This window comes from Alternaria infectoria, assembly GCF_024043175.1.
Source record: "Alternaria infectoria strain BMP 0036 chromosome Unknown scaffold_7, whole genome shotgun sequence".
NCBI classification, from domain to species: Eukaryota; Fungi; Ascomycota; class Dothideomycetes; order Pleosporales; family Pleosporaceae; genus Alternaria; species Alternaria infectoria.
Genome location: NW_026250696.1, coordinates 889,880 through 916,037, shown reverse-complemented (window position 1 = coordinate 916,037; position 26,158 = coordinate 889,880). Strand labels below are relative to the sequence as shown.

At 52.9% G+C, this 26,158-nt stretch overlaps 7 protein-coding genes across 7 annotated transcripts; 6 read left to right on the top strand and 1 right to left on the bottom strand.

The window, feature by feature from the left end:
- Positions 1 to 2,500: 2,500 nt before the first annotated feature.
- On the top strand, positions 2,501 to 4,401 carry J4E92_005180 (uncharacterized protein; the record flags this gene model as incomplete). Its single annotated transcript, XM_051496563.1, has 5 exons — positions 2,501 to 2,591; positions 2,654 to 3,792; positions 3,841 to 3,990; positions 4,041 to 4,139; positions 4,189 to 4,401. The coding sequence occupies 5 exons, from the start codon at positions 2,501 to 2,503 to the stop codon at positions 4,399 to 4,401; spliced, it is 1,692 nt and encodes a 563-aa protein (XP_051353283.1).
- Positions 4,402 to 5,507: 1,106 nt separating this feature from the next.
- Positions 5,508 to 6,817, top strand: J4E92_005179 (uncharacterized protein; the record flags this gene model as incomplete). Its single annotated transcript, XM_051496562.1, has 3 exons — positions 5,508 to 5,538; positions 5,690 to 5,930; positions 6,004 to 6,817. The coding sequence occupies 3 exons, from the start codon at positions 5,508 to 5,510 to the stop codon at positions 6,815 to 6,817; spliced, it is 1,086 nt and encodes a 361-aa protein (XP_051353282.1).
- A 3,597-nt stretch (positions 6,818 to 10,414) lies between these two features.
- J4E92_005178 (uncharacterized protein) lies at positions 10,415 to 13,568 on the top strand (the record flags this gene model as incomplete). Its single annotated transcript, XM_051496561.1, has 5 exons — positions 10,415 to 10,438; positions 10,494 to 10,644; positions 10,699 to 11,652; positions 11,724 to 13,345; positions 13,398 to 13,568. The coding sequence occupies 5 exons, from the start codon at positions 10,415 to 10,417 to the stop codon at positions 13,566 to 13,568; spliced, it is 2,922 nt and encodes a 973-aa protein (XP_051353281.1).
- Positions 13,569 to 15,450: 1,882 nt separating this feature from the next.
- Positions 15,451 to 17,895, bottom strand: J4E92_005177 (uncharacterized protein; the record flags this gene model as incomplete). The annotated part of the gene is made up of 1 exon (XM_051496560.1): positions 15,451 to 17,895. One exon carries the CDS (start codon positions 17,893 to 17,895, stop codon positions 15,451 to 15,453), a length of 2,445 nt encoding a protein of 814 aa, XP_051353280.1.
- Positions 17,896 to 18,561: 666 nt separating this feature from the next.
- On the top strand, positions 18,562 to 20,256 carry J4E92_005176 (uncharacterized protein; the record flags this gene model as incomplete). Its single annotated transcript, XM_051496559.1, has 3 exons — positions 18,562 to 18,672; positions 18,855 to 19,169; positions 19,222 to 20,256. 3 exons carry the CDS (start codon positions 18,562 to 18,564, stop codon positions 20,254 to 20,256), a joined length of 1,461 nt encoding a protein of 486 aa, XP_051353279.1.
- Positions 20,257 to 20,890: 634 nt separating this feature from the next.
- J4E92_005175 (uncharacterized protein) lies at positions 20,891 to 21,803 on the top strand (the record flags this gene model as incomplete). Its single annotated transcript, XM_051496558.1, has 2 exons — positions 20,891 to 20,926; positions 20,982 to 21,803. The coding sequence occupies 2 exons, from the start codon at positions 20,891 to 20,893 to the stop codon at positions 21,801 to 21,803; spliced, it is 858 nt and encodes a 285-aa protein (XP_051353278.1).
- Positions 21,804 to 24,977: 3,174 nt separating this feature from the next.
- J4E92_005174 (uncharacterized protein) lies at positions 24,978 to 25,430 on the top strand (the record flags this gene model as incomplete). The annotated part of the gene is made up of 2 exons (XM_051496557.1): positions 24,978 to 24,981; positions 25,084 to 25,430. The coding sequence occupies 2 exons, from the start codon at positions 24,978 to 24,980 to the stop codon at positions 25,428 to 25,430; spliced, it is 351 nt and encodes a 116-aa protein (XP_051353277.1).
- Between the last annotated feature and the right edge of the window lie 728 nt (positions 25,431 to 26,158).

Below are 26,158 nucleotides of genomic sequence, written 5' to 3'. Positions count from 1 at the left end.
ATCTGGGCACGGGATGAACCGAATGTATGTGTAGCTATTCCTGTCAAAAGTCAATCAAAGGAGGCCTCTGATCTCTCATCCATGGCCTTTGCCAAGATGCTCTATTGCTTATGCCAGATCTTGTAACGATTATGCACTTGGGACTAGAGATGCTGAGCCGAACAAGCAACACAAGATCAGCAACGTGCGCTGTGCAGAAACAGCCGCCATGCCCACTTTTCCTTCCGAAACACCAATGGGCAGGTGTTTTGGCTCCGATCCCCTAAACTCCGAAGCTCTTTTGGGTTGAGATGGAGACAATCGTCTTCCCAAATAGCTAAAACATAAAACAAAATAGTCGTGATTGGTGCGCGAAAGGATAGCGTTACTGGCTGCCGCCGCTAGAGCTTCTTCTGGAAACCGCTAGACTGAGTTGGTCTGCTGGGGAAGCTATATGGAGTTGATGCGTCCGCTATGTGAAGCTGCCCAAAGCATGCTCACAGTCGTGGGTTCGACCATGCGAAACAATGTCCAGACGCATATATCATCGGATGCCGATACCGACATAGGGCTCCTGGGAAGCTGTGCTGAAGTCCATGCACACCACCGAAGTCGCATGCATCTTTATCCGGTTCCATCCCACACCGAACAACGAGCGAGTTATACTGCAGGTCCTGCACAGCCAGAGGAATGACGCGGCAGAAGCTTCTGCCATAGCGACGAGCGACATCACCACCAGTCCAGACGGCGAGCCAGGGTACAGAACGTACCGCAAATGACATAGACAACGTCTACTACTACCTCAGGCAGCTGAAGCAGAGAAAATGACAATGGAGGATTGTAAGAAATCGAAGTCGACCTTCTCAATAGGGAGGAGGCTTGACATTTTTGCGGGGGCATACTGACCGGTCACGCGTATGCCGACCTTGTGCGCTATGTGAGAGATCAGGAACAACGCCGCTGTTTAGGACGCACTTCGAGAACTGTCGTACAGTGACGAGAACGTGTACTCTGGCCACTTGGCTGTGCGACTGGGGCGTGTCTCAAGTACGAGAGACAGATTAGCGTTCAACGGTCGGTTGATCCTCCGCTCGTATTCTCCGGATCTTGTGAGCGTAGATCGCCTCACCCGCGTCGTTCGGCGTGGGCGCGCATTGCGGGGAGCCTCTTGCGTCGAAGCATATTGCACACCACCACAGCGGGGGAGGCGGATAGCGTGCAGACGCAAACCATTGACGTCGGCCTCGTGACCTCGTGACCTCTGCGGACATGGATGCCCATCGCATGAAACTGCAAGATCGGCACGGCGACGGGCCGTCCTGCACAGCGCTTGCCACTGTGGAACACGACAGGCTCTGACATGTGACAGCAAGAACAACGACTCCAGCGCTGCAGTGTCTGCGACGACGAGGAACATGACGAGTGTGTTGAGAGTCGGCTGGTAAGTGCTGCGCGTCGCTGGAAGGATAATGCCGGTGCACCAATATTGGACCAGCATCTGGCGGCAGAAGCGCATCGGGTCTTACGGCTGATGTGAGTTGTGATAGGTTGGCGCGACGTCGCTTCCCCGTACCATGGCAAGATGGCGCCTAACCGTGAGTCAACTGCAAATGCGGCCGCACGAACGGTCGCCTGGTCTGGGAATGGGTCGCTCTTGAAGGTTCGCGAAGACGAGATTATGCAGGGCCCGAAAGCGTATTTCTCTCGGGCCTAGAGGCAATCGAGAATGGAGGTGTTGGCTGCGGACTATGGCTAATGTGCCCTGGGGCAAGATGCTTGGCTGTCATTTCCCTGTGTGACACGCCGCGTCCGCGATGGGGTCGCGGGCGTGATTGGATAGATGAATGATGAATAGTCCTGCCCTTGGAGATGTGCAGCGCGGAGTGTAGGTATTGTATATGGGCCTGGCCATGCGTGCTGCTAGGGCGATTGGAGCTAGGGGCGAGGTGTGGTTATTGGGGGTCCCCCATAAAGAGGGCCCCTGTCACGCCCAAGTGTGCCGTCTTGCACAGCCCCGATACTGCTCTCCAGACGACTGTCGCCGTGAGCGCATTGTATTCATCGAGCAGCAGCAGAGCCGCATCGCAAACACAGGCGCAGTCGCGTCAAGACAGAGTGAGAAAACCGTGCCGCTGCAGTGAACTGGCAGTTGTTGTGGAGCTTTGGCGCTGATGACGGTGAAAGACGGCGTCTCATTTCCGTCCGCGTTAGCGAACCAGCCTCATCCCAAGCAGCGCATCCAAGCTTCGCTCCCCGTCGCCCTCGCTCCTTCCCTCGGACTCCCTCGACGATAGCGACTGCCCCAGCTGCGAGAACCGGCGACCGCTCCTTCCATCTCGCGCATCAATCTGAGCAATCGCGACCGGGTCACGCCATTGCCAGCCAGTCTGCCAGCCACCGCTCCCACCCACGAGCGAGTTCCACCACGCGACGACCCAGGGCGCCCTCAGTCCCGCCTCGAGCCTATCACTACGCCTTCGACACCTGCGCGCTGCCTGTCTGACATACTCGACGCGCAGCCATGAGCACCGAGCCCACGCAGCTCTCTGCTGATGCAACCCGCATGTCTAGCGAGAAGGCAGTAGGGCCGTCGGAGCACGCCAACGGCACCGGTATGTTTGTCGCTTACCACCACATTAACGTCCTCGAATACTTGATTACTAACACGCTGCAGCTGCCATGCAAAGCGCCATTGCCACCAACTCCTTCGCTCCAGGCCAATCCTCGTCGCAAGGCCCGTCGACTGCAGCTGCTGAAGGTGACTCGACCCAGAAGCGTTCCCTCTTGAACGTCCCGCGATCCGGTTCGCAGTCCAACGAGACTCCCAACACCGGCCTCAGCGGCGCAACCGCAGCAGACGCTGAGAGCATTGGGCGCGGCTCCAAGCATTCCAAACGAAGCTTCATGGGCAAACGACGCGCAGGCAGCACGGCGAGCAGCAAGCGCTCCCACCCGCGCGCTGCCCCCTCCGAGAAAAACGAGCAAGTGCCCCCAATGCCTGCCACGGCCAACCGTCCAGCATCAACACGGAGCAAGACCAAGAAGTCTGGTGGCCTGTTGTCTTGTCTGCCCTGCTTTGCACCCAAGGAATCCCGCACAACCGACGATGCTACACCTTTGGAGAATGTCAAGCAGGCCCAGAAGGTGCCCGCTGGACGCACTTCCCAGTCAACACCCATCAAGAAACAGGAACCCACTGTTGCCGAATCGAGTAACACTGACTCGAAAGACCCACTTGATGAGAAGACGGGAAACGACACATTAGGTTCAGGTCTCGCCGACAAGCCCAGCCATGGTGACGGCACAACCGAGCAGGCGTCAGTCGGAGACCAACCCCAGGTCGTGACAAGAAGCCCATCCCAGAAGCAGCCAACAGACACAGTTTCCCCGCCCCAGCCCGGCACCCTGCAGACTGGTCACCCCCAGATAAGCATCACAAACCCTACGCCCACCGCTACTCCGGTACTTCCTCGGCCGTCAGCAGAGCAAGAGCGCATAATACAGGATCAGACCGAGGAGCAGAAGCAGATCGACAACGACATTGAGATGAAAGATGTGCCGCTATCGACTAATGATGTTCATCAAGAGGGAGAGGAGACAAGCGCAGAGGCCGAGGCTGAGCACCCCAAGGTCGATCTTCCTCCACCACCCCCGCTGGCAGAGAGACAGGTCGCTGTTCAGCACCAGACCGCAGATGTTGCAGAGGCGGCAGAGCAACAGAAGTACCTTTTGGGACCTATCGCACCCAGGTTCCAAGGAAAGAAGTGCCTGGTTCTCGACCTGGATGAGACTTTAGTCCACAGCAGCTTTAAGGTATGTTCCACTGCCGCTGTATTTGCTTCGATTTGCTAACGTAGCCAGATTCTGCATCAAGCCGACTTCACCATCCCTGTCGAGATTGAAGGCCAATACCACAACGTGTATGTCATCAAGCGACCAGGCGTCGACCAGTTTATGAAGAGGGTTGGCGAGCTCTACGAGGTCGTCGTGTTCACCGCGTCCGTCTCAAAGGTAAGCACACGATGGACTCACAAACACATGCTTCATACTGACGATACTAGTACGGTGACCCCCTTCTCGACCAACTCGACATCCACGGCGTTGTTCACCACCGGCTGTTCCGCGAAAGTTGCTACAACCACCAGGGCAACTACGTCAAGGTATGATTGTCAATGTTGTCTCCGCTTGCTCAATGCTAACCTATTACAGGATCTTTCACAGATCGGTCGCGACCTCAAAGATACCATCATCATCGACAACTCGCCCACGTCGTACATCTTCCACCCGCAACACGCCGTCCCCATCAGCAGCTGGTTCTCTGACGCACACGACAACGAGCTCCTCGACCTGATACCTGTACTTGAGGATCTTGCCGGCCAGCAGGTCAGCGATGTCAGTCTGGTGCTTGATGTTGCTTTATAAGCATGAATTGAGACGACAGTGATGAGTGAACACTTGCGCATGCCCTTTTTCACCGCGCCGACATAATCACTTTTCTTCGAGGTGAAGCTGTAGGAGCACTGCTCTTGCGGCTTCCAACTTGTACTTTGTAATCAGTTGTAATCTGCATCGAGAGGCGGTCTGGAGGGGGCAGATGCGAGACTAGCGGTCCAAGAGCGTCTTGCAGGTTCAGACTGCATGTTTGACTTTCAGTGCCGCGAGCATGGCTTCGGCGCAATGTGCTTCGATACCCACCCCCACCAGCGCCCGCGCTGCAACGAGTCACATTCCTCTTTTACGCAACAAAACAGGAGGATCACGGCGCAGAATGGAGTCGATTTGGCTTGTGGAGCCGCGAAAATAAGCAGTAATATTGGCACATACCCCCTTTCTACATATGCGGCGCGTGAGCCCTTCGGGGTTGCGTTGCAGTACTATCAATACCATTTCCTTTGTACAGTATGCTTTGTTGTTGGTTTGCATTGCTGGCTGGGACATGCATCGTCTATTCATCCCACGACTGGAGCGTGTATTGGTGGTGCTCGTTTGACTTGGTTTGCTCTTCCCTCATGTACGTCCACAGGTGTGTTTTCACAGTTTGGCAGGAGCGAACGGCGCCTGTAGGCACCGTCGAATGCTAGGCAGGTAGTTTCTAGATAGTCAATACTACTCCAACAGCCAGGCCACAATCTAGAATCTTACTAGATGCTCTAGAAGTGTCGTACCATAAAGACTTTCCTCCTGTCTGCACTGTCACATGCACCCATGACGTTCACTAACCAACAGAACGATGGTCTTGGCATTCACATGTCGAAAATACATGACTCGCGTGACCAAAAGTGCCCCAGACTCAGCCCGCATTACGTCTTTGCCACGTTGGACCCTTCCACCGTAAGAAGCTTATCCAGCCGTTACCTGCAGCGCTGCCCCTCAATTCTTTGCTTCGTTACAATAGCCTCGCTGTGCGGAAGTGCCCAATTCCTGCCAAGGCACATCTCGCTCGCGTTTACCGCAAACCGGCCTCGCCTTACATGGCTCGGTGACAATACGCCCACATCTGCATCTTCCCTTGCTAGACATCACTCGTCATGGAGAGATACAGTCAATTCCGCGACAAAGGTACGTTTGAGTAATCCTCCGCGATTGCGCCAGAGTGCCACCGGTCCTCAAACCCCATTACTACACGTCGTCGTTTCCCGCCAGCGACATGTACCCACTACCTGTCGTTCGCGACACAAAAGCAAGTCCATAGCTAACAGTGCATCTGCAGGTACGGCTATAGCGCCATTCCTCCCTGTCCCTCCCCCACCGGTCGGCATCATCTGGCAGCCGTTATACTTCTTCCTCTTCTGCGTGCGCGCACCCTTCTTCGTCGCCTTCTCACTATTATACTTCTGCATTCTCGAATGGATTTCCGTGGGTAGGAGATTGAAGTATGGGGTGCTGTGGCTGATGCTGGGCATCCCTGGCGTGTGGTGGGTGGACTTGCAGGTGGACGGTGTCAAGAGAGGGTATGTCAAATTATTCACAACGATTGAAGTCTCGAGGCTCAATGCGACGAACTATTGCTAAAACATCCCATAGACAGCTACATTCTGCGAAAGACAACCTCCCCAAAGCCGGCACAATCATCGCGTCCTCCTTCACGTCCCCGCTCGACCCGCTCTACCTTGCCGGCATCTTCCAGCCCATCTTCACCCGCTCATACCCCCACCACCGAAAAGTCGAACGCATAACCCTCTTCCGCGCGATAGTACACGCGTTCTCTCCGCCCGTCCTCTCTCCACCAGACGCCTCAAAGCTCGTCTCCCTCCAACAACTCACCGACGAGAACCCCAGCAGGATAATCTGCGTATTCCCCGAAACAACCACAACAAACGGCAGGGGCATCCTCCCACTATGCCCTAGCCTGCTGAGCGCAGACGGCAAGACCAAGATCTACCCCGTCAACCTCCGCTACACACCCCAAGACGTCACCACCCCCGTCCCGGGCGGCTACCCCTCCTGGTTCTGGGGCCTCCTCAGTAAGCCGTCACACCAAATGCGCGTCCGCATTGCTTCGCGCGTATACAACAGTGCCAACCAGGACTCGCCGTCTCGCTCTACATCGAATTCGAAACAGAACTCTGTCAAGGCATCGGGTTACGACGTGAATATCTTCGATCAACCGGACTTTAGGAATGGGTTCAGTGGAAAGCATGGTGAGGCGGGTGATGGCATGGATGTTGATGTTGGTGGTCAGGTCAATGGCGATGATGGTGTTGTGAGTGAGAAGGAACAACAGGTCCTTGAGAGGGTTGCGGAGGATTTGGCGAGGTTGGGCAGGGTCAAGAGGGTTGGATTGGGGGTGGAGGAGAAGGTGGAGTTTTTGAAGGTTTGGGGGAGGAGGAAACGGTAGACGAGGGTATGGGATGGGAGGTAGAGAAGGTGGCGGAGGAAAGAGAAAGATAGTTCGATGTAGAACGATGAGTAGGCCATGGCTTTGTGCCTCTTTTGTAGCACTGCATTTCTAGTTGCGAGCGCATTATCTGAATATATACCTTCAGAGTTAGTACGCCTCATGCTCCAGTCGCGTCCTTGGCTTCTCCCCTGCGATGTGATATCTATTCAGATGTAGTCAATAATTCGGGCCTCAGCGTAAAGTGAAAAAGGGCATCTACAAATGATTCTTTAGCCAGCTTGGCGCAGTTAGTCTACTGTCTTTTTATGTTGGTTCAAGCCAATATTTGGGATCGTTCCATGTGACATCTTGGGCACCTAAACTCTAGTCCGATGCTCTTGAAAGACAAACATTTGGATTACTACTACGGGAACTGTATACAATGGGAACGCTGAATCCATAGCTCATATCCTGTATTTGCCAAATTCTGCCTTTTCCATCTTTCCGCCATTGTTGCTCTTCGTCGATAACGTTGCAAATATGTTGGTCGCTGAGATTCCTGCCGGCTTGTTTTCGAATCGGAACAGTTCTGACAGAAGTTGAGAGGTTTTCGAAACATCTCAAACCGTCATATGTGAAGTGAATATCTTTGCCGTTTAGACCATGCTAGACTTTCTCAATTACATTCAAACGATCTCCACTTCTTCAAATGGGCGTTCCATGAATGGGAGTAATGCACCGACTTGCGTTGTATGAAACAGGCCGACTCGAATGTATCTGGCGCCGCCGTCAATGGGATGTATTAGCATCCCGTGTACATTACGGTTGCTCGGTAGTTCGCAGGCTCGAACGCTCTCTTCGGTCATCTCGCCGGCTTTGTTGAATTGTAATATACGCGACGGTCCTTCCCTGTCACTCCAGTCAATTGCCCCCATGTAAGCGTCGACCGGTCCATAGTTACTTCCAAGTAACAGGAGGGAGATGCCTGGATCGTCCAGCTCTATATCTTGAGGATGCCATCTCCAATCCACATCACATGTGGCTACGTAGAAGCCATACGTCAGCGTTAACCTTTCACCGTCCCGCAGCCTCCAAGTTTGCTCCGGCTTGATGATCTTGCCACCGATCCGAAGTTTGCTTTCTGTAAGTCGCCCATAAGGATTCGCACTAGTACCTTCGGATGTACATGTAGCTTCCAGGTGGCGACACTCTGAGCGAAAGTCTACGGTGTTACTGTAGCGAAGTAGTGAGTCCTCTGACCTTGTCGAATTAAATTCTCTGAACCGAATGTAGCAACAGTGCGTCCAGCTCCATGAAGGGCCGATATATGTATCGGGTGTATCGGATTTTGACCGTGCGAAAAGTTCCTCTTTAGTAACGTCAACAAATTGATAGGCGTACCAAAATAGCTCTTCAGGTAGTGCCTCCTTCCATAGCCCTGCGATGTAGGTCCAATTAGTTGCTTCGGCCATGAGCTTTGCCAGTCCTGCTATTGCCGGAAACCGATCTTTAGACTTAGTGCTTCGGCGATAGACATATGAGCTAATAAGTCTGTGCCAATCTCTGATAATATTTTCATCAGGGACCCCTTGCTTGTATCGCTGCAGTCCGTGGGAGAAGAGTGATACGCGATCCAATGGAAGAGGCTCCAGTTCAGTGATCCTTCGTGTTGGACATGAGAAATGGACTCGCCGAGCTCCAAAGTATAGTAGCCTCTGTGACAACTCTTCTTCTTGTAGCGTCCAAGCACGGACGCACCATGCGCCACATTTCAGGTCTTGGTGACGCAGGGTGGTGTCAACGTGTCCTTCCAGTGCCAAATGTGTACCGTTTTCAGGGCGCAGGTTGAGAAGACCGTGTATACCGGGCTGTAACGAAGACTGGAAGGCGACGCTGACTGGTGCGGCAGGTCGATCAAGGAAGCTATCCAGACAAGAGGAAGTTGATGTAGCGCAGATGGTAACATAAGCATTCGCATAAACGGACCCCATGCGCTCAGCCTCATGTGTCCAGTCTTCCATGTGGTCTTGGATAATGCAAAGTGCATCGATCCAGATATACCTGATCGACAAGGCTCGTGCTGTTTTGACCATATCTTGCATGACAGGTGTCATCTCGGCGAATAGGATGCCGTCAAGACGTTGCGACAGGACTGCCAATGTAGTAGTAAGTTGTCGAGCAGCTTGTTCTTCCGTACCCCAACAATAGCTAAGCGCGGCATAACGGCTTGGTGGCTGCAATTGCGCATCCGAGGTTTCTATCAGACATATGTTTCCTCCTTGGTCACTGTCCCCAAGGTCGATGAGACGGGTTGGCAAGAAAGTCGTTGCCGAGACTGAACCGCACTCAGCGTCGCATGAATTCAGAAGCCCTCTCACCCAAGCGACGTTTTCCTCGCATAACGTTTGAGCCCATGGAGCGATTTCTGTTCTGAGCCATCTCTGGCAATCACCTTGTACAATCAGAGAGAACGTCCAGTGGATCGGGTCGACTATTTACCTTCTTTGCAGTCGACGTCGAAATTACCTGCTGAAGAGACATAAAAGCCTTCACCATCTTTCACTCGCATACTCGCCCGAAGTCGGCAAACCCAGTGTCGAGGAGTTTCTTCGAATCTCCAGTAATAGCTTAGAATAAATGTGACTTGAGCAGGTTCGGCATTATTTTTCTCAAGCGCGGCGCTGCGTAGCATGGCGCAGAACGCACATCCTGCTTCAGCCGAAGCTCTCATGTAAGGCAAGTCTGGTAAAAGGTCGGGGTATGTGTAATCCAACGACAGCATCCGAAAGGGTTCGGCGGCACCACGGAAACCCAAGACCTTTTCTCCATCGTCGTCCAGAGTCCTGTGGCCAGCTAGTTCTCTGTCGTTGATGCGCAAGACGGAACATTTCTCGCAAAGCGTCGACTCCTCGGCGCTGAATGTATGCTCCTTCGCGGCCATTGGGATGACGTTAGTGTAATCAACTAATATAGAGCGCGAAAAAGATATGTTCAGGGTATTTTTTCGAGATGTGACGAGGTAGGGAGGGGCTTGAAGAGGCGAGACATTCTGATCCACAGGCTGACGATGAGCAAAGAAGCCCAACTTGGAAGCGCGGGGTTGCAAGCCATCACATGCGCAGCTCTATTAGCAAAACACAACGCAATTCTGCGCTGTTCTCGACGCGTCGCTCTCGGATGGAGAAGGATGCAGCCATTGTTCGATTCGGAGTCGAACTGAACCTTGACGTCTGCTTGCCAAAATCTGGTCGTTGATATCGTGCCGTATTCGGCTAATCTGGATCGAGCCGACGTCGGGAAGGCTACATTCGACCGTAATTCGCACTCCAAGGCTGGCGTAATTGACGCTGGTGATGACCTAGTGCAGGACGCTCAAGTTGTCGAGATGCAGGTGGGCGTTGCTCTCGCTGCATCGGCTAACCGAAACTAGCATGCGATGACAGGGATCGCGCCTTCCTCTGTTTACCGTCCGAGCGCAGGCCCAAACAATCGATATCCGACATCCGCAACACCAACGTCCACGACAACGACGACGCGCTTGTGCTTTTGGCCGCGCCGGGGTATGCTTTACTGTTATCTTTCCCTTCGCTAGACGTGGGTACATACGATTTAATGATGGAGACTGCCAACGAGAACACTGTACGTATCCCCCCATCCCTTGCCAGGCTCGAGTCTAATCTCACGACCATTGTAGGGTATCGCGAAGCGCTCGGGCATCAAACCGCCGTCTACCTTCTCCCACATCACCTCGCCGCCTCCCAAAGCCCTGGGCGAATTGCACGAAGCCGGCGCGAACGCACGCAGTGGAATGCCGATACCCACGGCGAAACACAAGCCCTCCGGCTGTAAACTGCCCCTCTTCATACCAGTCGCACCGGACAGGTCGCTGACTCTCCCAGTACCCGAGCCTGCATTCAAGCAACGGAAGACGCTCGCCGAGCAAGCGGGCGAGCCGATTTCTCGAAGAATACCCCCGCCGCCCAAGACGTCGAATGGCATCAAAGGTACCCTGGCACGTGGACTTGCAGCGTCCACGTCGCGCGCTACTTCCAAACCGACAGCGAGACATCCTGCCGCCTCCACGCTCAGTGGCAGTGTTGGTGGAGCTCCCAAGACTACCGGGGCTGCGAGGCCAAAGTCAGCCTACGGCCACGGAAGCCATGTTAGGAGCAAGTCCTACCAGCAAGGGCCGCGTCCGGCGACAGCAATGCTGAGCAGAGATGACGATGACGACAGTGAGCAAGCAGAGCGCAAAGGTGTGCAACCATTTCTTATGTCTACGAACCCCTGCCCCAGTGCAAGAGTGCCTGGTGGCATGCTTCCTCAATTGAAGAAGCGCACAACCTCCCTCAGTGTATCCGAAAAGAGAATCGCTCGTGTGTCAGGTCCGCGAGCGGTCTCATCCCCTTCCCACTTCCGCCCCGTCACTCCGGTCATCGAAGAACCCGCCGACACCGACTGCGACGACATCTGCACCGCGGTTGGCGCGCTCACATTGGGCGCGGCCAAGGAAGACGTGCGTGGCAGTCAAGTCGGATGTGGTATGACTTCTGACAACGGGACGAATCCTTTCCTGAAGCCAAAGAAACCCCAGTCCCATCTTCCCCAGCCTACACCTACGCCTGTTCGGCAGCAGCAGGTAGACCCGTCACCGTATCGACCTCCATCTACGCCGCGTAGATCAGTACAAGCACCCTATCTGAATCGCTTCACTAACGATCGCTGCCCAGACTTTTACAACGATCGCATGGAGGCTATGGAACGCGATTTCCGCATGTTCAAGGAGAAGATGGAAACAGACGTGCGACAGGCTACTGACTACAAGGAGTCGATCCAACAACTTCAAAGTCGCGGTATGTTACGAAATCTGCTTTTCAGTCTCGCCTCCAGTCAAATACACACATGCTAACGCCGTTTCCGATAGTCACGGAACTCGAGGCCATCCGCGCGCGCTTAGAAATCGTCAACAAAGGCTTGGAGTCCGAGCTCGACGATACCCGAAGTTGCTTCAAGTCAGTAAAGATGGAACTCGAGATGATGCAACAGAAACACACATACGAAGTCGACGATGTACGGCGAAAGCTACGCAACGAAGTCGAAGACTTGGAGTCGCAGCACCGGAAGGACACCGACCGAATGCAGAGGGAACGAGATGAGGCAGAAAGGAAGATGCGCAGCGAATTTGACGAACGGATTGACAAGTTGCTGAAAGAACACAACGAGGAATTGGCTGGCTTACGGAAGAAGCTGGACGCCGACACCGAGTCGGAGCGAAGCAGGCGCGCACAAGAAGCACAAAAGATCGAGGAGGAGTATGGTTCAAAACTCCGAGCGGCTGCCATGGAAGCAGACACGAAACACCGCGAAGCGCAACTTGTCCAGGGCGAGCTCACCAACGTCAAATCCGAACTCGATCGTGAGAGGATGCTCAAGAATGGCCTCCAAGCACAACTTACAGAAACGACTACTAACAACCTCACATTGGATGCGGCAAACAAGGCAATGATGGAAAAGATTAAATTCCTTGAGTCAGACAGCCAGCAGCAAGCAAACTCCTTCAACGAACTTCACAAGCGAATGGACGATGCCATCGAGGCTGCGAAAAGAGCGGAGGACAAACTTCGTCAAGAAGAAACACTACGACGGAAGCTTTTCAACCAAGTGCAGGAACTGAAAGGCAACATCAGAGTTATGTGTCGTGTGAGGCCAACCCATGCCACAGAACGCAACCCGGCGCAAATCTCGTTTCCTGACACCGATACCGACAGCAAAGAAGTGGCAGTTCTCGGTCCAAGCAAGCAAAGTGCGACTGGCAAGGATATCACCTCCGCCTATGCCTACTCTTTCGATCGTGTGTTTGGTCCAGCCTCGCAGAACAGCGAAGTTTTTGAGGAGATCAGTCAGCTTGTGCAGAGCGCTCTTGATGGCTACAACGTCTGCATCTTCTGCTACGGTCAAACAGGAGCCGGAAAGACATTCACCATGTCATCGGCTGACGGTATGATCCCTCGTGCAACCGCTCAGATCTGGAACGAAGCGCAGCGATTGCAAGAGAAGGGCTGGACATACAACATGGAAGGTTCTTTCCTGGAAGTCTACAACGAGACATACAACGACTTGCTTGGCCGCTCAGAGGATCTAGATAAGAAGAAGGTAGAGGTGCGACACGATGCGGCGAAAAAGCAAACGATTCTTGAGAACGCAGTCAGTGTCAAGCTTGACGGTCCGAAGAGTGTTGAGGAGATTTTGATGACTGCCGACAAGAACAGGACGGTAGCAGCTACCAAGGCCAACATGCGTTCCAGCCGAAGTCACTCTGTTTTCATCCTGAAACTCGTCGGAACCAACGAGATCACCGGTGAGAGGAGCGAAGGCACATTGAACTTGGTCGATCTTGCCGGATCTGAGCGACTCGAGCACTCCAAGGCTGAGGGTGCGCGTCTCAAGGAGACGCAAAATATCAACAAGAGTTTGAGCTGTTTGGGTGACGTTATCAACGCCCTTGGGTCAAAGGAGGGTACACACGTACCGTACAGGAACTCCAAGGTATGTTACACAGCGCTGATGTCGAGTGACTCACACACTAACATCTACACAGCTCACATACCTCCTCCAATACTCGCTCGGTGGCAACTCGAAAACGCTCATGTTCGTCATGGTCAGCCCGCTACAAGCACATCTCCAAGAGACTATTACGAGTCTCAAATTCGCAACGAAGGTACACAACACGCACATCGGAACAGCAAAGAAGCAGACCAAGACATCGTAGACATGGTGGTCAAGATGTGGATTGGCTTTGGGCCTTGTGGCTCGCGCGTGTCGCAGAGTCGGGCGTTTGGTTGTTTTGGCTAGGAAACGAGGTGTTTGCGTATATATCCTCTTTTGTGTTCCCAAGCAACGGACCTTTGAAGTGTTCGAGGTCAGTATTGCTTTGCTTGGTATATATCGCCATGGTTGTTTTTCTGGAGTCCAGGTAATGTCTGGACGGGGTGCAAGTCGTGCGGGCGTGAAGCTAGCATGCTGGCGTTTGGGGTATCTTTTGGTAGCAATGTGGGGAATGATGAGTCAAGCTTTTTTACTTTTATCTCTATTCTCTGAATGACTAGTGTCCGTTGGCAGTATATAAACGCCATTCGCAGTGTGCTTTCCTTCTTCCTTTACATCACTCCTTGTTCACGATTTACCAAAATGCTGAGAGACTTGCAGCATGTGTTCTGTCTGAGTTCTGCCAAATTCACTGCATCTATTGCAGGTCCCACGGTCGTACGTGGGGCTATTGTTGTTACCTAATTACTGTAAGAAGAGCTACCTCGCTAGGTAATCCCTAGGTGCTAAGCTGCAAGGCTTAGCCTAAGCTTCTCTAGGCTAAAGATATGTTGCATACTCTTATTTTACAACCTTTTTAACACTAGTAGAGGGCTATACTAGACTTAGACACCTATTTAAAGATACCCCACAGCTTATATATTCATCTTAATGCATCTATTGCGTAGGGACATTTCCTTGCTCTCAGTCAACAGAAAGAGCTCGCGCGCGATTCAATGTCGTTCTCCCTCCGTTTTCTCCAAAAAGATAAACTCGTTAGAGATGGCATCTAGTGCGAGCTACGAAACTGCGACACTCGGATCAGTCCTTTTCGAAATACATCGATACTATACATACCGAATTCGAGTTCACCAAAACAGCAGTCGACGCTTGTCATGTGTTTCTGGAGTCGGTGATTTACTTCTTCTTTTCCAAATTTTTCAATTTCAAAAACATAAAGCGAAAGGGAGCATGTTTCTCCTCCTGCAGCACTGAGTACCGAAAAGGTGTTCTACGCTGCCGACAACGGTTCTCCTTTTTCGGCTAGTCCACCTGTACACATATAAAAGCAACACTTTTACACCTTTATCCTCTTTCCTCTTCCCCATACGCTCTTCTTCTCGAAAATATGATTTCCAAAAATATGAGGACCAAGAGGGATAGTGCGGTCTTCATACCCAGGTCTTTCACTCAACAAAATATGAGTAATGGCAAGGCCTGACCTGCAGACTTACATACTACTTTGTTAAACCAAAATTATCCCTCCCACTCTCAAAACCTTCAATCCATCGTGTCATGTTGTCTTCTGTCTCCCTCGTCGCCAGCTACAATACTAGAGGCAATAACAAAGAGTATTCGCGACCACCTCATGGTTTCACGGTGTCTCTTGCCCTTCTTCGAGAAGACGACTACAGCGTTCTACATTCTGGTGACCGAAAAAAAGGAATACGTCAATTATATAAGAGATTGAGGGTCAAGATGACAAGCATGACTGCACATGAGTGGAGTCGAGCTCAACATGGTACTTTGCCTCTGCCTTGACAGCGACTTGATAGCTTTCTAGATAATCACATCCCGGAATCTCTGTGTGGATCCTTTACGTGTATTTCGAAAACGAAACTGAAGAATTCCATGGGGACGAAGAAGGCCAAAAGAAAGAAACAAACGAAGTCAATGATTGTGTCGTGACAATGAACACCATTACCGAAAAAGAGTGCAATTGCTATTGCGATGCGACAGGGTATCAATATCGTAATATCATCGCTACATACTCTCATATGACATGGCTGCCAGTGTTTCCCAACGACCCAAGGCAAGCCATCAGCCTTCCACACTCTCTCACCACCCTACTCCCTCCCAGGCGGTCTCCAATCAAAAAGATCTCCCGCCTCCGTACTCCACGGCCCGACATCCTTATCCACAACTGGACTAGGTAGCTCGACCTCTCCCATAGCAGCCGACGGAACATTGGTATCCACCTGCAGACTCTGAGTCCTCTTGAACTTCCGCCTAGGATCAGTTCGTTTGATAAGCGCATCCAGGCCACTGCCTTTCTTCTTCTTCGGTTCCTCAGTCACGACGGGAGTGATGAGTGGTGGATCGTCTACGCTATCGTTATCCGCCATGTTGCTGGATGTCTTGGGTAAATTGCGCTTCTCCCAGTCATCTGCTGTACTGGGTATCGGTGCGTCGTTTTCGCTTCTTACGCGCCTGAAGTTTCTGCTCGGCGACTTGCCTGCGCTGGTTATGTTTGAGACGTCTTCGATGGGGTCTGCGAGGGCTTTGGCTAGGTTCTGCGGCTTTTGTAGAAGAGATGCTAGTTCCGTTGTGCTCATCATGGGGCCTTTCTTATTCGCCCGGAGGGGATGTGGAGGGAGAGGTACAGACTCATTTGGAGGGACTGGAGCTGGTTCCTCCTGTACTAAGGGCGTTGCGGCTGCTTGTTTCTTGGATCGCTTCGGTGGCCGCTTAGGGAAGCCGCCGGTTGAGAGTGGGACTTTGCGAGGCGAAGTTGATGATATGCGTGATTGTGTTTCGGAAGTCTCAGTGTGCGCTGGCGAGACGTCTCGCGATGCTGATATCGGTGGAACAAGGACGGGTACAGGTGGCGATGAGGCTTTGCGCGTGGACGCAGACTTATCCACGATGTTGTTTCTTGGCTGTGCTTTTCGGACAGTCTTGTCTCGTGGAGGAGATTTCGACTTTGTGGGTTGACGTTTAGGTGGCGGTTCAATCGGTGTCTTGTCCGCCAGTTTATTGGTAGTGGTAGGCTTGGGTTCGTAGACTGCCTCTGAAGGAGAGAATACGGACTGAGGCTGAGGTGGAGACGAGGGGATTATTAGTTGCTGGTCCATGAGGCCATGTATAACTTCTGGATCTTCGAGAACACTCGGCGATGGGAGCGGGGGAGATCTGGAGACTCTGGCTCTCTTTGGCGCGACACTATCACCATCCTGTGCCTCTGTATTTCTTCGCTTGGCTTTAGCCACCCTTTTCGACGCTGCAGAGGAGACCTCCTGTGGCGGATTACTGTTTTGTGATATTGCAGGTGATGGCTCCTTGCTCGTGACGCGTGATACCGGTCGAGGTCTGACATTGGAACTGGTCGCTCTGGCCTCACTAGCTGCCCTTATGGTCTTCTGAGGCAGCGACTGACACAGCAAGGTTCCGCGCTTTACACCCGCCGACAATCGAAGAGATTTTGCTTTGCGGTTAGGAGGAGGCGAAGGTGGTGGCGGAGTGGGGTCTTTGGGTGGCTGCTTTGTTGGTTGTAACGCGAAGTCGACGTTCGTCAGGCGATTTGAGGCGCTCACTGGAGGTGAAGATGGTGGCGCTCGTTGCTTCGGAGTCTCCAACGCTCGTACACTGGGTACTGGCACCTTGCCTTTCGGTATTCTTGGGGTTTGTACGGGTGGCTGCTGAGGTACAGCGGGCTGTGGTGCTGGGGTATGAAGTGCGCTCGATCGTGCTCTTGCTCTGGCAAGTTTCGGGGGTGTGCTTGGGAGAGTGACGTCGGATAAGTCCGCCGGATGAGGATCGGACTCGGACTCTATCGTGATGACAGTCGCTGTAGGCGGTATGAACTTGGCAGGTTTCCGAGCGTTCGCTGTGTCGGACGGTTGTACCTGTACAGCCAAATCTCTCTTCGCTATGGGGCTGTCTTCTTGGACTGGGCTAGATGCTCTCCAGTTTGTGCGTGGCTGGCCAGTCTTTTGTCTTTTCGGGGTAGGTTCCTCAACCAGCTCATTCTCCTTTTCCTTTCGAGCCTCGTATGGAGATTTCATAGGTTGCGCCTTTCCAATTGGCCCTTTCGGTGTCCCAAGCAGTGTATTGAGCGATTTGTGGCGTAGTTGGGATGCACTTCGCTGGGCATTGGTCGGTGCCACTGATGATGGCCTCTGGAACGGTTTCGGCTGGGAAGGAGCGGTCGGGCGGGGTGGCTGTTCTTTCGTTTTCTTCTCGAGTAGTTGCGTCAGATCGGTATGTGTGATGCCCATGGCCTCAGCGACCTCTACTAAAGCGCCATTGTTCAGGCTGAGTTCGTCTCCTTCCTGCAGCTCGTTGCTGTCTTTGTGATAGGTATCTCCGAGAAAGTTCCTTGCCTGGTCATATACCATGACCCGGCTGTTGAAGGTATGGAACTTGAGATAGCCATCCTGCCACCGCTTCTGCTTCCTCTTGACGTCTTGTGTATAGAGGCAACGAAATTCTGCCACGGGCGCGCTGTTCTGGGAGGCGGTGATCGCGGCTATGGCTGAGGCATGCTGGGTATTACGAAGAGGTGCCGTCATCGCGTGAGTATACGGACGAGACGCGTCGGGGCGTGCATGGGCGGCATAGGGCGGGGTCGTCGTGAGGGTGAAGGTCGAGAGATGTGACGGTGACGCGCCTCGGCGGAACAAACCGCGCCTGCTGTTCCGCGCGCGAGCACGTGGTTTAGCGCCTGCAGACTACGGCAGCGGCTACCCAGCCCTAAGACCCTAATGCCTTGAGCTTTCACCGGAAATACACCAGGGGTACGCGTTTCCCCAAGCTTTTCCACTTCAGTCATGACACGTCTTCGTACCCGGCGGCCCAACGCTGGGTGGCCTTGTACCATGATGCCGTCCGGTCCACAGCTGACGGTACCAAACGCGGGCATCAGGTGTAACCGCAATCTTGAATTCGCTTCCCGCGTCGAGGAGGGGACCTAGCAAATCACTCCTCCCCGCGAGGCTTTCACACTCCACTTTAGACAACTAATCGGTCCAAGCGGCCAGCGAATTGTCGCGACAACCTGGTGCGGGGCCCTTCGGTACCCCTGCTTACCCTCACCTCAATTAACACACAGCAGTGAGCACAGCCACCGCTAGTCGACGCGCAAGCATTACCTACTGCCCTCCGCCCGTAACTCGTATTATTCTGTCCTTCTTACCTCAGGCCTGCGTCGCACACGATAGCTGCCATCACATCGCAAGATGCAGCGCATGCAGAGGATTACCGGGCGTTTCCTTACGAGGACGCCCAACGAGGCCGATGTCGAGGCCATGCTGAAGGACTTCACCGACTCGCAGGTTATGTTGGAAAAGGTACGTCCGGTGTGGCTTAACATCTCACATTGCTCGGTCCTATGAACTAGTGGGGCCAGCCATCCAAACCCATCACATCCAGTTCCAACCACCCACGTCAATCGACTGCTATGTGTGCTATGTGTGGCACACGAGTCGAGTATACACGTTGGCATTGAACCTCCAACTAACCCCCCTCTCAGCTCGAAGCGTCAGCGAAGCAATGGCGGGACGCGTGGACCAACATCCTCAACCACCAACTCACGTCGGTCGAGCTCATATACGCCATCTTCAAACCGCTCGGCGGCGAAGGCTCCAACACCACCCATGCCCATGCCGAAACCCCACCCGCCGTCCTGGAGCGTGTCCATGGCCTACACGAGGCCTTTTCCGAACTCAAGACCGACATGATGGAGGAAGTCAAGGACATTGACAGAAAATTGGTCATCCCAGCGAAGCTGGCTCGCGATGCTTTGAAGCCCATGGAGAAGGCTATCAAGAAGCGAGAGGATGCAAAGGTCAGTCAGCCTATAGACCACGCTGTGAGCCATGCTGACCACGCCATTGCAGGTCGACTATGAGCGCTACAAAAGCCGCTGCGAAACCCTTCAGGCCAAGAAGACGCGCTCGGAACGCGAGAACAGCGCTCTTGCCAAACACGAAGTCGATCTCGAGCGCTCCACACACGCATACCAACTCGCCGACGAGAACCTCCGAGACCGCCTGCCACGCCTGAATGCCGCAACCTTCTCCATTCTACCACATCTCCTCGCGAACCAGATCGTGCTGCAAAACAACCTGATTGGAAACTTGTACACTGTACTACACCAGTACTCACACGAGCAAGGATACCCCGATCCACCACCAGAGCCAGAGGAAGTTATCCCACTATGGGACTCCAACTTTACACCACTGCGCCAGGAAATGGAGACCAGCCTGGGCCTGCTGAAGACGGGCAAGGCGGTCCATTTGCCAATGAGACTACCAGATAAGGGAGAGACGTTGACAGGCTTGGGGATTAGGAATAAGGTCATGCCTGGTCGGAGAGTCAGCAGCAGCGACAGTGTGCCCACCATCACAGGAGGCGGAAGACCCCCGCGACCATCCCAGACCTTGTCATCGACCTCCGAGAATGGCCCGCCCATAAGCCTCTCTAATAAGCCCTCATACAGCTCTCTCAGCGCCTCAAAGCCCAAGATCGGCGGTTCACCGCATCTGAGCGCTGGGCAGGGTATGTATGATCGCCGACTCTCGTCTACATCACAGGCTTCCTCTTACTCAAATGGGACCAACGGTGATTCTTACTTCAACAACAACAAGATATCCTCTGCCTCGAACGGGTCAACTCCAACCGGCTATCCCTCGTCACCTAACCCGGCCGCAGGGAAGAAGAAGCCGCCCCCACCGCCACCGAAGAAGATAGCATCTTTCCAGTACGAGTACGTGACAGCCATGTACGATTTTGACAGTCTCACGGATGGCGATCTGCATTTCAAAGAAGGCGACCGAATTCGCGTGATCAAGAAGACGCAAAGCTCGCAGGACTGGTGGCAGGGTGAAGTTAATGGAAAGCAGGGCAGCTTTCCTGCAAATTACTGCAAGTGATTTGGTCAATGCGATGAGATGGGAGGGCTTCAATGATATCCAAAACTGCATTAGAAGGTGGCGTTACGGTAATTGGGCACTCTTGATGACATGGCGAGCAGACAGAACAACTAGGAAGAAACTTAGGCAATTCAAATTGAGTAGCTTTTGTGTTTTTGTATACACTGGGGTTGCGTTCTGACTCTAATAACTGAAGTATGATAATATGTAATGCTCTTCATGCTATGCTCAGATTTGTGACATGACGAGAGACACTGAACCGAGTGAGATTGACAACTAGATCGCGCCTCCTCTCATGGTGGTGGCTCGGTACCTGTTCGCTACTATTAATAGTGTTGACGAAGCCGCTCACCAATGGAACCCCCAGGGCACATCTGCGTCCGTGAGCCAAACTTCAGCTCGAGGCAGTCTAGCCCCCGCCTCCAGCCCCCACATTGCTGTCCGTAGCTCCCGCGCGCCGTCGAGAAGGCGCAGTTGCTGCTTCCCTGCGTCATGAGGTGCCTGCCTGCTGCGCGCAGGTGTGCCTGCATCTATGAGCCTCGTGCGACAGCCGCAGCAGGCTTGTCGGCGTCAAGCGTCATATAGAGCACCGCGCCGCACTCCACTCATACCATAACCCACTATCCTATCGCTAATGGACAGTATGGCTGATAAGATCACGATACAGACGGTACGTGTAGCCTGCCAGCATTGGTATGCTCTGAACGGATGCTTACAAGTACCAGACCAGCGCTTTGACACCGCCCTTCTCTCCCCGTCCCATCCCACCCCCAACCGCTACCGCTGCTACACTCAGTAGTCCCACAACATCGCCATCCGACACCGCGCATCAGAATGGTCATATTACTACCAGCCTGGGTCGGACCACGACGGGCCCACAACCGCGTGAGCCCGTGCTGGACTCGGTCATAGCAATACCGCTCACAGCGGAGGAGTCCCTCCCCACTATAAGCGGCAAGAACAACGAAGCATACCTCGCCAACGACGACCCCCGTCAGTTTCTCTTATACGACCTCGATCTCTCTCGCTTGAATCGCATACATGGACACCTATGGATGGCAGGCCGGCCCATGCGCGCCAGGCCATTGCACAGATACACGATGCTGGGCATGGAAGTGCTAGGCACACAACAAATGGATTTACATCTGCTGAAGTACTCGACCAAGCTTATAGTCAAGCCGTTGCCGGAATGGATGCTCAGCTATGAGTTCTGGCAAGATTACATCTGCAAGCCTGCGGATGCGGATCCTGATGACGAGACAGCAAAAGGCCTGTGGGAGAGTGCGGCGGGGTTTCTGGTAAGCTATGTGTGGCTTATCACTACACCGCTGGACTTGAAGATCGCGCACGAGTACACGCTTCTCCCGAGCTTTGTCACTTGGCACTGGTGGAAAGCTTTCGTGAGGGATTTCATGGGCCATGTGGATATCAACACGCTGCAGCAAGTCAACAAACGCTACCAGTTCGGTGATCTCAGGCTGGGAAGAATCAACAGCATTTATCGGACACGTTATGCGCATACGCATTTCGTGAGAGGGTATCTGTGAGTCAATCTCTTGTCCATTGAAAGCAAACGCTGGGGTAGCTCTGTCTGCTAACACACCTCAAACAGCTACGGATACAATCGCTACGTGATCTTCTTCCAGCGAAACTTCTCCTGGATCCTCATCGTGTTCGTGTTCTTTAGTCTGGTTCTATCAGCCATGCAAGTTGGAGTGGGTCTGGAGGAACTTAAAGATAATCACCATTTCCTTGATGCCACTTATTACTTCGTTGTTTTCAGCATGGTACGTACTCGCATCGCACGAGATGAAACATTGTGGTGGCTAACTCTCTTCAGATATCCGTGGTCGTCGTACTGGCATTCGTTACGATCGTCTTTATCGGCATCTTTCTCTTCAACATGTACAAGGCTATCACGCATGCGGGGAGTACACAGAAGTGGAGACTTAAGATGTTTCGGAGGAATCAGGAGGAGGGTAAGGATGCTTGATATGCGTCGCGATGAGAGTTCCATGATTGACGGCATTCATTTCTTGATACCCAATACTTATTAAATCAGTATTTCAATCCAATCCAACAATCCATACCAAAATTCCCCATTCTAACTCTCTTCATCCCGTCCCTTCTCCTTCTCCAGAGTCACAGGATCCACATCCTCTTTTCGCTTCGCAGCCCGAAACATACCACCATGATACCACAACGCCAACACTGCAGCCATCGCCGACAAAGCCGACGGCAAAACCATCGCCACTTTCAAAACCACACTATACTGCCCCTCAGGCGCGCTCACCACTTTACTAACTGCCATACCGATTCCCCCGAGACTGTTCACGAACGCGGGAAAGAAAACCCAGTTTATCAACCACTGAACCTTCCTCTGGTATTTCCACCATAGATACAACCAGCCTAGTAGACCGACGCAGCAGGCAAGGGCACAGAGATAAAACGAACCCGAGATCTGTTTAGCTGTAGATGGTAGATCATCATACACTTCAGCACAGTCCCAGTATTCCTCATATTCTATGCATCCGGCGTATTCGTCGATGATGTTGAGCTGTGGGAAGAATGATGGGAGGAGGATGTAGCCGAGGAGTGTGCACCAGGAGAAGATCTGCGCGAGGACTCTGTCGGTGTAGGAAACACCGTCGTTGTAGGAGGCGGGTTTCAAGAAGGATCGCAGGCTAAAGGGCATGGTGTTGTTGCGTGGGTCTCGCTGGTGTGATCTACGCGTTGGGTTTTCGCGTTTCGTGCTGGTGAAACTTGGGTTGGGTATTACGTCATCGCCTGGGCGCGACGAGGCGAGGCGGCGCTGGCGCGTTGTGTCTACCTCGACGAATTCTGGGCTCACGGCACGGTTCTTGGTGTTTGCATCAACCTTTCCTTCGCAACGGAAAAATCGCTTTTGGTACTGGTGAGGCCTGGGATGGATGTTGCGTCATCGTTTCGACCCTTCTCGGCGCACGATGAGGGCGGCGCGAGCGCGTTGTGTCTGCCCCAACTGTAAGGCGATCCAAACCATCACACCAACGTTCTCTGTGCCTACGGCACGGTTTTCTGGTGCATCAATCACATCGACCTTTCCCTCGCGATGGAAGAATTGCTTCTGAAACGATGAGGCACGAGAGTATTGTTGGGCATGTTTCGAGTACCCGTAATGTTGCGGCGTGATGATGTTACGATGTCGGGACGTCTTCACAACTGATCACCATCACAATGCTGATGGAAACTGAGTGGCAGCTGATGTGGCCGCTACTAAATTTTTGCGAAGTCAGAGACATTCGAGAGGAAGAAGAAGATGCACAACAAGACCTTTAAAGAACAACATGATTGCCACACCAGCCCGATTGCCACACCATCTGGCCGTGAGATTATAGGTCCGAAAAAGCGATCTCATTCACGTTCTGGAAACACGAAAAGACGTTGAAGCCGGCAGAGTAGGAAAGATCTTCACAAATAATAGTCAAATGCCTGCATATCACAGCCTCGCCGTTGAGCCATATCCTTTCCGGCGCGGAGCAACCGTATACTAGCACTCAAAGGATACAGCCTCGCATAGTATCGGCAACACTCCATCGGGTTCGGCTTCAATCCTTCGGTTTCGGCGCCGTCCATTCACATAGCGCCCAACGAAGAACCCTGTCTTGTCCTATATACCCATGTCGTTCCATAAGACTTCTGTGACTGCAGGTCCCGCCATGCAGACATACTGATTATTTCCGCCTATATTGCCAGCCGAGCAGTCGGGTGTGCCAGTGTGGTATGATCGCAGCAATCAGGTACCTTTGCCACAAGGAGGGTAAGACGGACGTGTTATCGGGTCCGTCTTACCAGTTGGTATACACCCAAGCGATGACCTCGAATTTGGAATCGCTACATAATCGCTTTTATCTGATCCTTTTCTCTCTGCGTAGTTGTTGTCGACTGCTTCATGGTGTATTCGCCACTTCTACTCCATCATGTCTAACAGCGTTGCTCCAGAGGCTGTAATTGTATGTTTCATGTACTTTTCTTTTCTGACATGACTCTGCTAACGTATCTGCAAAGCCCATCGAGGCGACCCTTATGGCCTTGGCCATATTCTTGGCTTCTGGTCGACTGGTTCCCCGCCTTTTACAACGACAGTATCCAACTGTTAGCGACAGTCTTTTGATAGCATCAATTCTGGACGCCATTGGCCTTTTCGTCACCGACTACCTGACGTACATATGGGGTGGCATGACGGATGATGCAGAAGCATCGACAGCTCGTGTGATCGCTCTCAAGAAGGTGCAATTCGCCGGCAATGCTTTCTACGACACTGGCATCTACTGGCCAAAGTTGGCAATCCTCGCGCTATACTATAGGCTCATCCCTCCGACGATGCCGTGGTTGCGAAAAGCACTTTACGCAGTGACCCTTTTCACTGCAAGTGCCATGGTATCGACATTCTTTCTAGACACTTTCTGGTGCGGGCGCCAGGTCTCTTCGAATTGGTCCCCTGATGAGGCAGCCTGTAATACCTTCAGTTCCAAAGAGGTTTTCAGGATTGATTGGAGCCTTAATATTACCTCCGATGTGTTCAGTAGGCAATCCTGTATCATTCGGAGAGCGCATGAATCACTAACGTCGGACCAACAGTCTTCGCGTTGCCATTTCCCCTACTTCGTTCACTACAGCTCCGGCGTCGCCAGATCTGGGGTCTTGTAGCGACGTTCTCACTTGGTATCGTCACGATAGCAATGAGTGTGCTTCGGTTTGCAACGATAGAGGTCATATATGCCTGGACCAACGTCTGTAAGTGCATGCAGTCAAACACAACTTGGACTTTCGCTAACACATGTATAGACGTCCTTTCCATGACCGAAATGGCCGTCGCCATCATGGTAGTCTCGTTGCCGTCGATGAGATCTTTCCTACGACGCGGCAGCCTCTTCTCCTCGAACAAGAAATCGCACTCTTCTGGGTCTCGCACATATGGACACCAAACACCAGCATCCGGGTCGCACAACTTTTTGCGTCCTTCCAGAAGAGGCAAGCACACCGCCCGCGTGCATACAGATGAAGACTCGGGCAGCGAAGTAGAGCTGAACACCATGTCAAGGAAAGATGTCATCTACGAGACGCGCCGCGTTAGCGTGCAGTTTTCAAAGTCGCCTGATGAGGAACACGAGATTTCTGCCAAGTACCCATGAGGGTGGTTCAGGAGTCAATTTCATTGAGATGTAGCTAGTCGCTAATAGCAGCAAAAGCAAAAGTTATTCGAAGGATTGAACGAAATCTGTCTGTACGAGGTTTGGCAGCCGGGTCATCTCAACATTGTAGTGTTACTTAATAGACCCTTGCCGTTGGGCTGACCACTCGCATCAACCCGGAATGATTGCGCTACCATCCCGCCCACTGCGGTCCGCACACGCCACCAAAAACGCCGCCGAGCGGTATATTCACCCAGCCGAGCCGCAATAGTCCATGGCTCCGTGAGTTTCAGTCACCTTTGCAAATACTCTTGACTGTGCCGCATTGCTGCCGTCGAAGCTGTGGATCGGCATTGGCCGAAGGGTCTGCATGCGGGAGGCCTCGTTTGGCAAAATTCATCCACCGGTTCGCCTAACCGAACACCAAAGGAAGCTACGATGCTTGACCAAGCTTATCAGCAGCGAAGGGCCGAACAAAACATGACCACGAATTAAAAGTTACACAGCCTTGATGCTCAATCAGATATCCGTTGCACAACCCAGGAAATAAGACCTCACACCTTCGTCCCATGCGCCTGAAAAGCCCCTCCCACCATGGACCGAACCCACCGACACGGTACAGCCGTGTGTAAAGCGCAAGGGTCACAGTTGGAATCAGCCCATCTAACACGGCAGCTAGAACGCCTCAATTACAGGCAAACTTCCGCGCGCCTGCATGCAGGGCTCAC